Source organism: Neovison vison, chromosome 6, assembly GCF_020171115.1.
Source record: "Neovison vison isolate M4711 chromosome 6, ASM_NN_V1, whole genome shotgun sequence".
Lineage (NCBI taxonomy): Eukaryota > Metazoa > Chordata > Mammalia > Carnivora > Mustelidae > Neogale > Neogale vison.
In genome coordinates this window covers 79,887,828-79,903,260 of record NC_058096.1, presented here as the reverse complement: position 1 = coordinate 79,903,260, position 15,433 = coordinate 79,887,828, and the positions used below count along the sequence as shown (strand labels likewise).

The 15,433-nt window shown below is 46.4% G+C and overlaps 1 protein-coding gene across 2 annotated transcripts in view; it reads right to left on the bottom strand.

Moving 5' to 3' along the window:
• ARHGEF26 (Rho guanine nucleotide exchange factor 26) overlaps window positions 1-15,433 on the bottom strand; it is a 125,418-nt gene that overhangs the window by 4,262 nt on the left and 105,723 nt on the right. For both annotated transcript variants that reach the window (XM_044251639.1, XM_044251640.1), the window contains one exon: window positions 11,632-11,841. In XM_044251639.1, the coding sequence (XP_044107574.1) occupies window positions 11,632-11,841 (210 nt within the window). The remainder of the gene's footprint in view (window positions 1-11,631; window positions 11,842-15,433) is intronic.

Sequence of the window (15,433 nt, the reverse complement as noted above, 5' to 3'; positions counted from 1 at the left end):
CTGAGGCAAGTGATCCAAACCAAGGTGAGTTTTGACTCCGCCCTTGGCCTTCTTAGCAAGGGATGCCTTTATCCCCAGGGCTTGAAAAAAAATTTTTTTTCTTCTGCAACAGCCTGTACCTAAAGGTGCTTCTTGCTGTTACATCACCTTCCCCACCCCTCAGGGATCTTTTCATCTGGGCAGTACAGACTGCTTGCTGGCCTGAGGCACACACTGTCCCACACCCTTTCCTCCCTGCCCTTCTTGCTCTCAAGGAGAACCTTCCCCCTGTTTCTACCCATTAAGCTCACTCCTCATCAACAAAGAACATACATAAAACACTGCACTAATCTTCAGTGTATACAGATCCTTGAGTGGTTTCATAGGTGCACCCGACCCCTGTCCCTTCCCCATCAATAACCGCCCACAGAAGGAACCACCACCACAGACTAGCTGCACCTGTCTTATGCTTTATGAAAATGGAATCCTAAAGCACGTCCACTGTTGTTCAGCACGTCCACTCAGTTCTGAAAACGCAAGCCTCACCTCCTCCAGGTGACCTCCTCAGATGCAAAGCCCAAGCCTCCATCCTCAACCAGTCTGTCGGTCCTGCTCCCAGTCTCTCCCCTGCACAGCCCTATCCCACTGCCAGCCAGCTGTAAGCCTCGTGAAGGCAGGCATCTTGTCTGTTCAGTCCCCTGCTGCATCCCCAGAACACTGCCCAGCACATAACGAGGCCTGACCTGAAAACAGCCGTTAGTCTAAGGAATCCGTCATCACGCACCGCCCCCCATGGCCTCACTCATCTGTTTCTCCTCTAGGCATCAGCCTCAGAAGGGCAGGAACTGGGTCTCATTCTAAATCGTTATGGAGCACTGATATGCCAGCGACAGTACTGTTTTGTAGTTTGCAAGTCCCATCGAATTTTATCTTTACAACAATCGTGGAAATTAAATAGCAACATCATTATTTCCACTGTGTTGTTCCGAGGACGAAGCTGGTCTGGAAGATTAAGAAGCACTTGCTCCCGGAGACAAGGCTAAGAGGTAGAGTCAGCATAGAAGCCAGGGAGTCCCGGGCCTAAAAGGTGGTGCTCCCTAGCAGGGGCTGACAAAACACTGAAGGAAGTCAGGGAGGATGGGAACTGCAGTGAGCTGAAAGGCAGACTCCTGTAAGAAACTGAGGCTGGGCCCCCGTCACACCGGTGCGTCAAGGAGTAAGCGATGTGCGCAGTTTACCGAGACACTGATGGTACCGCTTGCTCTTCGAAACCCTGCTACAGGCCACAAAGGGCTTCAGGGAGGTTTTATGAAGAACAACTTTATAAAGCACAACTTTTTATAAAGCACAACCTCCTTTCAAATGATCCCATGCATGGGGCGCCTGGGTGGCTCAATGGGTTAAGCCTCTGCCTTCGGCTCAGGTCGTGGTCCCAGGGTCCTGGGATCGAGTCCCGAATTAGGCTCTCTGCTCGGCAGGGAGCCTGCTTCCCCCTCTCTCTCTACCTGCCTCTCTGCCTAGTTGTGATCTCTCTCTGTCAAATAAATAAATAAAATCTTAAAAATATATATAAAAATAAAAATAAAATGATCCCACACAAACACTTCCATCTTTGATACCATCTCTTCGTCAGAAAAGATCTATTTTTATACTCAGGCTCATGTGGAACTTCCAAAGCACAAAGGCAACTGAAAACGAAGTCCTACTTGCCAGATGGAAGACCCATTCACCAAGAGAAACGAAAGGTGACCGTGTGCATCCCTGTGCACCACAGCCGACCATGTCGGCCTCCTCTTGGCCTCCCACCTCTGCATGGCCCTGACTCCCGTCTGGGGGCCCTTTGAGTCCCGCCCTGGGCACAGCCCGCTTCTGGCATCCGGTGGCCCTTTTCAGGGACAGCCTGACCCCGCAGCCAGTTTCCAGAAGTCCAGATGAAACCTCTCACTCCCATGGCATGCTGCCTGGATGCTAATGGCCTCGCTTTGACACCACGGCCCCTCACAGAGCCTCGAGAGGACAGAACAAGACACTCCTTGTTGCCTTCGCTGAAAGGAGCTGCTTCTTGAAATGGCTTCAATAGAGCCGGTCCCCCACACCCCCGACCCCCCCACATGGCGTCAAAACCGCACAACTTCCCCCCGGGGCCTCCGAGAGCCCTGCCAAGCAGCTCCTTCCCACTAGGAAGCAGAAAGCACTGCATCCCTGAAGCAGGGAGGAGACTCCCTCAACAGAGGAGGGAATTCTAAGAACAAGAGAACCCAGGGCACAGACATACCCATTCTTTTTTTTTTTTTTTTTTTTTTTAAAGATTTTATTCACTTATTTGACAGATTACAAGTAGGCAGAGAGGCAGGCAGAGGGAGAGGAGGAAGCAGGCTCCCCGCTGAGCAGAGAACCCAATGCAGGACTCGATCTTGGGACCCTGAGATCACGACCCGAGCCGAAGGCAGCAGCCCAACCCACTGAGCCACCCAGGTGCCCCCAGACATACCCATTCTTCAACTGAGATACGAAGTATGGGGCTCAGCCAAAGATGCTCTTTTCTCTGGGGACAGGAAGAAACAATCCGTGTGAATTCATAGCCCGCCCCACACTCTGTTCATAGACTTTTCCCTTTGCCCAAATAAAGTGAGAGAATGAGGAGCACTGCATTCGTGTGGACATGGGCACATCACCTCCGAGATGCCTGGCCACTGCTTCCATGGACCACCAACTGCCGAGCATCCCTGGCCTCTGCACGAGCTCTGTGTTAGGACGGGCTTGCAAAGTGAATAAAACAGGGTCTCTTGCTCCCAGCAGCCCCCAGCGTGAAGGAGCAAAGAGGAAAGAAAACAAACACACAGAATCCAACACAGTGTGCGACGGGCTATGTGTGGTAGAACATTCTGCTTAAGGTGCTTGACGCCCACAGAGAGAGAAAAGACGGAGTAAGAAGAGACATCGGACATAAGTATCTGCATTTGAGGCTTCTCCTGAGACCCAAGTTCTCCACGCACAACATACCATAAGGCACCCACGGCTCCCTCCGCAGGAGCCAACTGTGGTTACACAGTAGGCTTAAACTTCACCACACAAAAGTCAAAGCCACGGGGCACCTAGGTGGCTCAGTGGGTTAAGCCTCTGCCTTCAACCCAGGTCATGATCTCAGGGTCCTGGGATTGAGCCCCATGTCAGGCTCTCTGCTCAGCAGGGAGCCTGCTTCCCCCTCTCCCTCTGCCTGCCTCTCTGCCTACCTGTTCTCTCTCTTTCTCTGTCAAATAAATAAATAAAATCTTAAAAAAAAAAAAAGTCAAAGACACAAAGCTGGACTTCTCCCAGGCTACCAGGCATCTGCTAGAAAACAGATGTGTATCAAGAGCACGGAGACTGGGCTCTGAAACAAAAGACACAGGGCCACAGACAGACTGGGGACTAAAGAGCGTGGGGCGTGTCCACGGAGGACTTCATGAAGTGAGCTTTAACCAGCAGCCAGCCCATGGCGGCTTTTTTTTTTTTTTTTTTTTTTTTAAGATTTTATTTATTTATTTGAGAGAGAGCAAAAGCAATCACAGTGGAGAGGGATGGCGGAGGGAGAGGGCAAAGGGAAAAGCACACTTGTCACTGAGCAGGGAGCCCAAGGCAGGACGTGTTCCCAGGACCCTGGGATCATGACCCAGACTGAAGGCAGACACTTAACTGAGCCACCCGGGCGCCCTAGGTGGCAGCTCTCTACCCTCCCTTGCAGCGTCTTCCAGTGGTATTCGGCCAAGTACTTTCTGTGTTCCTTCCCACAGTCTACAAATTTACCTACACTTCCTTTTCAAACTCCTGTACCCTTGGCCTTTGGGCAAAAGTCCTTCAAGCCTCTGTGAAGGGTGGGATTGTGAGGATGGTGGTGGTTTTTGTTCATTCTCTCACACATTCAGTTCAACCAGATGAGTTCAATGAACGGCTCCATGACAGAAAGCCCAAAGGTTCAAAGGGTCTTCGAGACGCTGTACAACAGAATTTAACAAAGCTGAACACATGCTCAACTCACCGAATTTAAAAAATCGAACCAAAGCAAAATAATTCCCGACGCCCACAACAAGAGTTCTAAAATTTAGATTTTTTGACGCGTTACATAATTAAAGCCACTATTTCTTGTGTGTCGTATCAAACAGCTGACGAGACAAGAGTCGGGCCTGGAACCCTGGAATAACCGAAAGTGGGTCCATTCCCTTTTTGCTCCATGATAAAAGACCCACACCGTCGCCTGCCCTCCTGTTTCCTCGGGGTTGGCAATGAGTGTCACAAAGGACCAAGTGACCTGAGGGGCACTATACAATGGAAGAGATCAGGCTTGGATGAGGATTCCAGATGCATTGAGCGGGGGATACTACAGCCTGTTAATAAACACATTTTTCCCATATAAATTATCCTCTCTTGTGGATTTTTGTTAGAGGATGAAGGGTAAGAGTATGTCAGACATACTTTACAATTTTTTTCCATCCCATTTACTTCCTGTTGTTAATTAAATCATTAACAGAGGCAGGAAGGCCACAACAGACTCCAAGCAAACAATGCCCCTTTATCAGGAGGCCCGGGAACTGGTTGTCTGGATGGCTGACAGGACCCACCACATCCGCGAGGCTTCTAGTTCTTCCAGTGAGAGAGAAATTTTGCAAGCGATCTCAATTTTGATTATGGTTTGAGGTGATTATATCCTATAGTTAAACATAAAGGGTAAAGAAAATGTGTGTTCATCCCTGAACACGCCTGGATGTCTCACCACCGCACACACTGGGCCCAAATACCACACGAATTCCACATAAACCCAGGAAGCCGGGGACACCACTTAGCTGTTGTCCCTCGGCCGTGCCAGCTGCAGCTGTCTTCATGAAGGCAGACAAAGGGGGCTGTCCGGCTCCCACATTCCTCTAGAAAGGCCCAGAGGGATAAGAAGGACAGCGGTAAAACATTCGCTGTCCTTTTATAAAGGATACGCTTTTATACTTTTCACAGACTGCTATGTTGTGAACAACGTGATTTAAGATCCTTCACGGGCAGACAGACAGAACCCAGTATACGTGGCTTAATTGTACGTCCTGCAGGAATGTTAACCACAGCCTTCGTAGCAAATGTGGAAAAACAAGTGGAATTTAGAGAAAACTTGCTCCGGCAGCACAAAAGGGACAGTGACCATCCAGACAGACAGTGACAGGGAAGCATGATTTCCCTCCAAGAGGCCACAATTCCACATTGTCTAACAATTCCAAAAATACATACTGGGAACCTGCTATGTACAAAGTGAGAAAAAGACACAGTGGAGCGTAGGGATTAGTCATAAAACCATGCACAGCTAACTGGAGAGCGGGGGGATGGTTAGGGGGCCATTACAGGGTGGCTCAAAAAGTGATACAGGGGCATCTGGGTGGCTCAGTCGATTCAGTGTCCGACTCCTGATTTCAGCTCAGGTCATGATCTCAGGGCTGTGGGATGGAGCCTTGTGTCAGGCTCCCCGCTCGTCAGGGAGTCTGCTAGAGATTCTCTCTTTTCCTCTCCTTCTACCCCCCACTCATTGCTCACCTGCTCACTCGCTCTCTCCTATAAAAAAAATCTTTAAAAAAACAAGATAAGTGATACATGGGTGGTCCCCAGAGGGAGGTAGTGGCATGGAAACAAGGAGAGATGCAATGGACTTTTTTGTACAGGAAGAATTGGCAGATGACGGATTTGTGCAGACCTGGAACGTCACAAATGACACCAAGTCTCCAGACTGGATAAATGTGAAATGGTGCCAACGGTTCCAGTTTCAGAAATGTGCATTTGGGGAAAGCGCTGGGTAGCTGACTGGTCCAGGCAGGCTGCATTTATGATGGGAATGCAAAGAGGAATAGCTAGAGATAGAAGGAAAGCTCCCCCTGCTTGTGCCCTTCTCTCCCAAATAAATAAAGTATTGAAAGAAAGAAAGAAAGAGAGAAAGAAATGGAAGGAAAGCTAAGAGAGCACAGATAACAGATTAAGAAAATGTCAAAAAGGGGGTCAGGATGAGAGAGCGGATCAGTCAACAGAATGAAATGAGACGAAAGGGAGGGAAAGGAAGACGGCCGGCTGGGGTCACCAGCAGGCGCTGCTCTACACTCTCCATGGAACAGCCTCGACAGGGCAGGAGAGAAGGCACACCCAAGACCGTGAAGGAGCAACTGAGCATACCGTGTTAGCTCCTCAAGTCTAAAATCCAAGGCACCATCGATTCCTCTCTTTCCTGCATGGCCACCCCAACTCATCCAACCCCCCTACAATATTATGTTTCTTTTTTTTTTTTTTAAAGATTTTATTTATTTATCAGAGAGAGAGAGGGAGAGAGAGAGAGCACAGGCAGACAGAATGGCTGGCAGAGGCAGAGGGAGAAGCAGGCTCCCCGCTGAGCAAGGAGCCCGATGTGGGACTCGATCCCAGGACGCCGGGATCATGACCTGAGCCGAAGGCAGCTGCTCAACCAACTGAGCCACCAATATTATGTTTCTATCTCCTCTCTCAGACCCCGGCCCAGGCCACATCCAGGACTCCCCTTGACTACTGCAACAGGACCCTGTTTTGTTTTGTTTTTTAAGATTTTGATTATGTATTTGACACACAGGGAGGGAGGGAGAGAGACAGAGAGGGGCACAAACAGGGAGAAAGGCTGGCAGGGGAGAAGCAGGCTCCCCACTGAGCAAGGAGCCTGATGCAGGGCTCAATCCCAGGACCCTGGGATCATGACCTGAGCCAAAGGCAAATGTTTAACTGACTGAGCCACCCAGGTGCCCTAACAGGACCCTATTTGCTCTCCCTGCTGAAACTTTGCCTTTGTTCCAGTCTTCCCCGAGGAACTCTGCTATAGCTTACTAAACTCTAGATGATGCTTCTCAAAATGTGTGTGGTGAAGAGTCAGTCCTCATCACCCCACCCCATCCATTGTGGACCAAGTGTTCTTCGAAACACAACAAAAGTGAGTTACTGTTAATCACATGCCTTGAGGCTGCCAACATGTCAAAACGCTGTAAGTTCTTAACCCCTTCCCTCATGCCCAGGCGGAGACGGTGTGAGGACTGACGGTTCAACCACCACAGGGGAATTCCAATGCTCTGGCCTCTGATGGCCTCTTGACCACCACTCTCTCCCTCCTTTATTCTGACCTTGCCTCCTTCAACCTGTGCAAGCCACTTTTGACAACATCAGACCCGTTTCCCTAGAAGCTGTGCACCTGCTGTTGCCTTCGCCTGGATCATACCCACCCTGCATTTTCCCATGTGTTGATTCCTCATCACTCAGGGTTCGGTCCAAATGTCACCTCAGAGATGTCTTCCTGTACCATATTCTGGATTTTATTACTAAATATTTCAAACAATGGGAGGCCCTAAATTGCCCAGCTGGGTTTCCACAAATATTTTTCCTTTTTAGAGTCTATGAACCGAAGCGAACAATCCACGTTTTAGTAGGTTTTCCCATTTCATAGCAACTGACTTCCTGGAGTTTCCCTTTCCAGATGTCCAACAGGGCCAAATGGCAAGGTAGGGCTGAGCAGTCTACTGAATGGAGGCTCAGTTAAGATAATTAAAACTTGTAACCAGAAAGAACACTAGATTCAGGAGGGTCAGGGCCTGGCCCCAGCTTTGGCAACAACTCACTTCCTGTGGGACTCTAAGCAAATCACGTCACCTTCATCTCATTTTACATCGGGGAGAGGAAAGGAGGGAAACGGAGCACAGACTAATCATGAGGGTCACCACTGATTTTACTACCTACGTAAGACACTTTTGAGAGTCAAAGTGGGTGCTGTTCTTAATTCTGCCAGCACAACACACATAATATTGATCCTGGGGAAACGAAGACGGATGTCGCCTCACCTCGGCTCCCAAGTTCCCCCCCTTCTCTAGAAGCATCTATGGGCGTTCACCTTCCTCATGTTCCAGGACTGGCTCCATCTGGCACATCCCAGGTGCTCTGTAAGTGCTCACCCCATTTCCTTTCTGGGAGCTCTCCTACATGCTTTATGTAGTCCAAACTCCTGGTCTGTTCTACAATTTCACCATCCTAGAAAGACTGAACTGTGCTTGTGTCAAACAGCGATGCCCCTCCTACTGACAACAGTTTTTCCAAGAAGGTAAATATTTAGGTATGAACCTCCTCCTTTTTCAAACCAAAGAATAAGTAGTCAAAGGACCTACGTGAGTCTCATGTTCTACAATTATTTAAAAGGCTAGAATGGGGTGAAAACCTTGTTTTCCGAATCAGTTTGTTAACAGACCATATTAACCACATATAACATAAAAGAGAGGAAACTTAAAACACACATATTCACGTATACAATTTGCAAATCTCAGAAGCAAACAGAACAGTCTATACAGACCAAAACTCTGATTGCCCAAAGCCAGGTAAGCCCAGGGCTGACCTACACTTCTCCAAACATGGCATATAACAATTTCCTAGCAGTCAGATGTTTTTTCTAAGGAAAATACATCTTGGCTATAATAGATTTTCCTTCAGGACCAATGCTATTTTATGCCTTGGGTGCTTCCAAGGGTCCATTTATTTACTTCTTAACCAAAACTGAGCTGGTGTTGGATGGGAAGGCAGTGGGGGAGTCGCTTCTGTGTGCAAGGAGACTTCTGCCTCTCTAGAACTTCCAGAATGTTCTTTCACCACTCATTAAAGAATTACAGATCTGAGTCAGACCCATGGCTCACACCATTTATGGGTGACACAAATTAATATTCTGAGAACATTTCTGATTAAGGAAATGAATATACATTCAGCCCATGGCAAGATCAAACGGCAAGGGGGTTGAACAAATGCTACAGAACGTCCCCGGAGAGGATCTAGCCTTGGTATACAAAGAACTGGACATGTCAGTTTACTTCCTACTCTTCTGGAATAATCTCAAAACAAGTGGTGGAGGTCACATGAATTCAGAAAAAGACAGGAAAAGCTCTGCTGAAATGTTGCAGGATGTGAATAAAGAAGAACCCTTAAAAACAGAGAGAAAAGGAAAACACAAAGCAAAACCAGTAACACTTTCACCATTACAAACGAAAACTGACAAGTGAAAATCTGTTTCTGAGATGTCTCTAGAATGTCTAAACTATCACTCATCTCCAAAGCCTTAAAGACTTTTCATCCTCAAAGTCATATAAGGGGGCACCTAGGTGGCTCAGTCATTTCAGCATCCGACTCTTGATCTTCGCTCAGGTTTTGGTCTCAGGGTCCTGAGTTCAGGCCCTACATTGGACTCCACGCTGGGCATGGAGCCTACTATTTTGAAAAAAAAAAAAAAAAAAAAAGTCCTATAAGAGCCAAAGCCCAGACATACAAAATTCTCTTTTTAAGAGAGGCTTTCCCAAACAGAGGAAGGCTAGATCTGTCTTCACTTGCGAGGGATTTAATCACTTTCCAAGTTAGGAAATGCCTTCCTGAGCCCGGGTCTTGGATATGGCTCTGCTGGTCACCTGTATAGACCAGCTAGCACCACACTCCCCCAGAGGAGCAAACACGCCTGGAATGTGGCTGTGCTTTCTAGCAATTTCAGGGAAGAGCTCTAGGACCTTAGAAAAAGGCATTTCTTTGTTTTATAAACAACACAAAGGAAGAAGCTTCTTTTCTTTTTTTTTTTTCCCAATTTATTTATTTTCAGAGAAACAGTATTCATAAGAAGTTTCTTTTCTTATTCCCTGTGCTAACTCTCAAGTTCATTTGGAATACTCCACTTGGGCCATTTTCTTTTCTTTTCTTTTCTTTTTTTTTTTTTTAAGATTTTATTTATTTATTTGTCAGAGAGAGGGAGAGCGAGCGAGCACAGGCAGACAGAGAGGCAGGCAGAGGCAGAGGGAGAAGCAGGCTCCCCGCCGAGCAAGGAGCCCGATGTGGGACTCGATCCCAGGACGCTGGGATCATGACCTGAGCCGAAGGCAGCTGCTCAATCAACTGAGCCACCCAGGCGTCCCGACTTGGGCCATTTTCAAACCTCAAATAGATTTTACAACAATCTGTCCCTCTTGGTGTTCTTTAGCCTTTGAGAAGTTACTTGAAATGACCATTTAAGGGGCCCCTGGGTGGCTCAGTGGGTTAAGCCTCTGCCTTCGGCTCAGGTCATGATCTCAGGGTCCTGGGATCGAGCCCCACATCGGGCTCTCTGCTCAGCAGAGAGCCTGCTTCCTCTTCTCTCTCTGCCTGCCTCTCTGCCTACTTGTGATCTCTCTCTCTGTCAAATAAATAAATAAAAATAAAATATTTTTTAAAAATAAAAATAAAAATAAATGACCATTTAAAACATTTTAGTTGGATGCTTGATAATTTTAATCTTTCTTGGATGTCTCTCTTTAATGATCTGAGAACCACTGTTAAAATACTCTTAAGAAGGAGAGATACCAATGGAGGCTCTCACTGCTAGGATAAATGAGGCAGAAGAAAGAATTAGCGATATAGAAGACCAAATGACAGAGAATAAAGAAGCTGAGCAAAAGAGGGACAAACAGCTACTGGACCATGAGGGGAGAATTCGAGAGATAAGTGACATCATAAGACGAAACAACATTAGAATAATTGGGATTCCAGAAGAAGAAGAAAGAGAGAGGGGAGCAGAAGGTATACAGGAGAGAATTATTGGGGAGAATTTCCCCAATATGGCAAAGGGAACGAGCATCAAAATTCAGGAGGTTCAGAGAACGCCCCTCAAAATCAATAAGAATAGGCCCACACCCCGTCACTTAATAGTAAAATTTACAAGCCTTAGTGACAAAGAAGAAGGAGAGATACCATCCTGGGTTTATTTTCACTGAGCTTTTGTTACAGTCTTTGGGTTGTTATTCACTAGCTGTCGGTGCACTTAATCGCACCACGTGGGAACCCTGGCCCACTCGAGTGGGAAGGACGTGGAGGATCCCTGAGGACAAAGAGTGAGGGACTTCCCCGACTCTTCCTCTACCGCTCCGCCCAGTAGGACACCTGCCTGTGATGACTGTTTAAAGAGGATGTTTCCAGTTTCCAAACAAATAAATAGGTCGACGACCTCTAGATGGACCACATCGCAGGAGTGGACTCAGAGATGAAGCCCTCTTGCCTTCGTCCGGTGTGAGGCTGTCTAACCCCTCAGCCACCGTGCACCAGCAGCCACAAACAGCAGGACTGTTTATTTAATTTAGCCTCTGCATCAACTCTGATGGGAAAGTGGATTCACTAATGTTTTCCCAACCGGAGAATCTCTTTAGATAGAAATCATGGGGTATTTGCTGTCTGGCTGACGGTAACTGACGGCAAAATGGCCTCAGGTCCCTCATCTAGGAAAATTTATGGCCGAGACGCAAACTACCAGATGTCACCTAACCCAAGGCTCATGGGTCCTATCTTTATCAATGATTAAAATAAAGGGATTTTTAAACTACTCTCTAAATATAAAAGCACGCCTAAAGCACAATGCATCCATTAGGATTCATGATGGTGAAAATAATCATGTCCATCTCTGGAGACATTGAGGGGATCACAGTGAAAACATGAGCTTGATGAAGCCCCCAGACCCAGTGCTTGGGGCCTAACAGGTACTCAGCAAAAAGTACACAGTAGCTATGCTTGTTTTTAGGGAGTCTTAGACCAGGGCGTGGAAGCAGGGAAGACAGGGAGCAGACACGCTGCAACCTTGTCCCCGCACACACTTACTGCGTCTCAGCCCCGAGCAGCATCTCCACTTTCTCACTCGCATGGTTACTAAGGATGGTCAGAGTGAAGAGGTGGTTGGCCGAGCTCTGTCTTGAATAAAGCATTGTGGAACTGTTCTTCCCTGGAGAGGAATTCAGCTCTTCGTTGTCACAAGATTCCACCAGTAGCTGATCTCTTAAGGAATAATCATTGACGTTGTAACTTTCTTCACTGTGAGGAAAAGGGAAAAGAACATGTCAACAATTCAGCGGATAGGACTGTGACATGGTCAGTTTTCATGTGACCTTTGGGGAGAAGGTGTTGGTGGGGGAAGGAAGGATAAGGAGAGAATGATTTATTTTAAAATGTGAGCTGGAATCTGAATTTCATATCTATACAATGATTATGAATCAATATACACTTCCCAAATTAAGCCCATTAATTACTATTTCTCTGTATTATGCTAAATTCTATCTCAGGTTTAAAAAGCAATAGTAAACATGCCCTTCAACGGACAAATGGATAAGGAAGATGTGGTCCATATATACAATGGAGTATTATGCCTCCATCAGAAAGGACGAATACCCAACTTTTGTATCAACATGGACGGGACTGGAGGAGATTATGCTGAGTGAAATAAGTCAAGCAGAGAGAGTCAATTATTCTATGGTTTCACTTACTTGTGAAGCATAAAGAATAACACAGAAGACATGGGGAGATGGAGAGAAGTGAGTTGGGGGAAATCAGGGGGAAGATGAAGCTTGAGAGACTGAGGACTCTGAGAAACAAATGGAGGGTTTTAGAGGGGAGGGGGTGGGTGGTTAGGAGAGCCTGGTGGTGGGCATTAAGGAAGGAACATTGGGTGTTATATGTAAACAATGAATCTTGGAACATTACATCAAAAACTAATGAGGTACTGCACAGTAATTAACATAACACAATAAAAAATAATAATTATAAATGCTCTTGCTTTCATCTTACATTATCCTGGAACTGTTGTCACAAGAGAGACATACAAACATAGTGGTAATGCTCAGACAGGTATGCTTCCCCAGTCTCCCCTCTGTCCACAGAATAAAGAGGGACTCCCAAACCTACCCACGCTCTGAGTAACAAGGGCTCACTCCCAGCCTCCAAACTACTAGGCACAGGGCAGAAGGGGAGTGTCAGAGGTCTGCCTGAGCTGTCCTTCTCCCAACACACACAGCCTTACCACCTGCTTCAGAAACCATCAGCACTGATTTCTCTATCCCTGCTTTTGCCCAAGATCCCCAGTAGTCCTCACTCCCTTGGACTCTCATTCCCATAGCACTGTGAACACACCTGGTCTGGCCCCACCTTCCCAGAGCTCCTCCTCTGAACCCCTTCTACTGGGTCCTTGGGAAATGGACCTCACGAAAGAAACCCAGCAAGATCTTAACAAATCCTCAGCCTTGTCCTTGAACCCTCCCTTTCTGGCCTTAAGAGAAATTTGGCTGTCCCTGGAAAAAGTGGCCTCCCCTGAAGGTTCTCTGCCAGCTTGCTTCTTGTTGCTGCTGCCAGAAAATGATCACTTCCCCTTCCCAAAAAGTCTTTAGCTTAGAAGCTCATGCTGTCTGGCTCTGCCTCAGAATCAGTCAGGGACAGACTCCTTATGAGTCATTGCCCCTTGTGAGTTTAGTTGCTGGCTCTGATGTCTCCCCAACACGACTTTCTTGAGTTTCCATGGAGGGGAGCCTTCCATTACTCTGGCTTCTCAGTTCCTTGACTTCCTCTTCACCAACTGTCTTATCCTCTGTCCTTCAGCTACCCCACCATTGTCACACCTCAGACCTTGTCACTGCCATCAACCGCAATGTCTCTGTAATCCCAGTGTCAATCACCCTCCTCAACCAGCATCTCTCCAATTTCCTTCTTTCTTCTAATCCTCAACCCCAGTCATTCTTCAGCCCTCTGACTCTACCACCTTTCCCCTGTCCTTAAACCCTTCACACCCTCTCATTCATACTTATTAAATTACCCAGCTTGGACCTCTTGTAGTCACAGTATGTGGTTATAATCACTCCGTGCAAACACGCTCACCTCCTTGGCAAATCCCAACCCTGCATAGATCCAACTCTCCCTCTACTCTGCCTGTATGTGTACCCTTGCAGCTGAATGCAGGAGAGCTCTAGAAATAACTGCTGAATAAATGGATGATTATGTAGTGTATCCTAATACATTCTAGGAACAAAACTGACTATTTACCTTAATTAAAAATAATTGCAAATGTATGAACTCAGAAGAACTAAGAGAAAAGGAAACCCCTTGCGCCTAATCAACTACACTAGGAATTTCAGGATAGGCCACTTTGCTCAAGATTTCTTAGAATTTCTCTCATTCAGTGGTGGACAACTGCCTGTCAACCCTTTCCTTGTAACTCTCCTTAGACAACTTTAAAAATCTTTACCAAAATTTAGTTTGATAGATACCCCCCTCAAAAAGACAGCAAGCAGTTATCTATAAAAGCAAAATACTACCTTCTGATCAAGTCTAACTTGTTGCTAGGGCAATCATCTGTATTAACTGAGAGTTCCCATGGCAAGATCATTTCCAATGCTCTCCTGAAACTGTCTACAGACCAAGACGGCCATAGTCAGGATATATAAAAATAGTTCTCACATCAGAGTAAGGTTTAACAAAGTTCATATGATTTTTACAAAAAGAGAAAGCAGGATACTGCACTTTACAAACAAATAAAGTTATATAAATATAAATATAAATATATATATATATATGGCTCCCCACTGAGTTCAGAGTCTGACGAGGACTTGATCCCACGACCCTGAGATCACGACCTGAGCTGAAATCAGGAGTTGGCTGATTAACCAACTGAGTCATCCAGGTTCTCCAGGTTCTATTTTTAACAAGCCATTTTACCAGAAACAAAGCAGTCAATTTTTGGCAGTGCAGGGAAAGTTTATAATGTTGTCTAGATATCTCAAACATCGACTTAACAGCTCAGGACTCAGGATAAACACCAAACCTCAAAACATAAAAGCAAAAAAACTAAAATAAAATCTCAACAACATCAAAAACAAGAGAAAGGGGGAGATAAATGAGGGCTTCACTGTTACCGTGCTCTGCCTGTTCCTGTGCTCTGCCTGTTCCTCTTAATCTTCTGGTCCAACTCACAAGGTAAACAAGATGGTCGGTTAGGCAAAGACACTCCTTTCCAGTAAAAATAATTCTCTTTGCTCTGAGAAATCCAAGCATCCTAACGCGTGGGCATGGGTATTAAGGTAGTGCCCTAAACAATGACACTGCACAGGTATTCTTCCTATCTCCAACGAAATAAAAGGCAAAGGAACCATCATTCAAGATGACTCAAGTTCCCCCTATGCGGCAGTCCCCACTAGAATCCAAGACCAAGAGGGCACAGGAAGGCCATGTAAACAGGCATGAATAAACTAGCTCAGTCTTTCTTCTCCTTTTGATTTTCTGAGTTCCTCTTTTCCCCAGTGTTTATATAAATACAAACAATATCTCCTAGTGTGTTTCATTAATGCTCTGAATCTTTCTTATGGGGGCAATTAAGGCCAGAAAAAGTAGAAAAATTAAGAGTGGGTTGTTTCTGTTTTTGTTTTTTATTGTTCTCTTAAGCAATGACAATCACAACAGCATTAAGAGCTGAGGTGACTGTGTGACCCCATTTCTGCCTGTTGTCCCAGGAAGATGAACTGTGGCCACTTTACAGCTCTGTGAGGAACCCGCTTCTGTGCATCTGCACGTCTGTGTCATTGATTATGACCGAACAGGGAACCTGCCCCACTGTTCGGACGTCTGCATCCAAACAGGACACAGG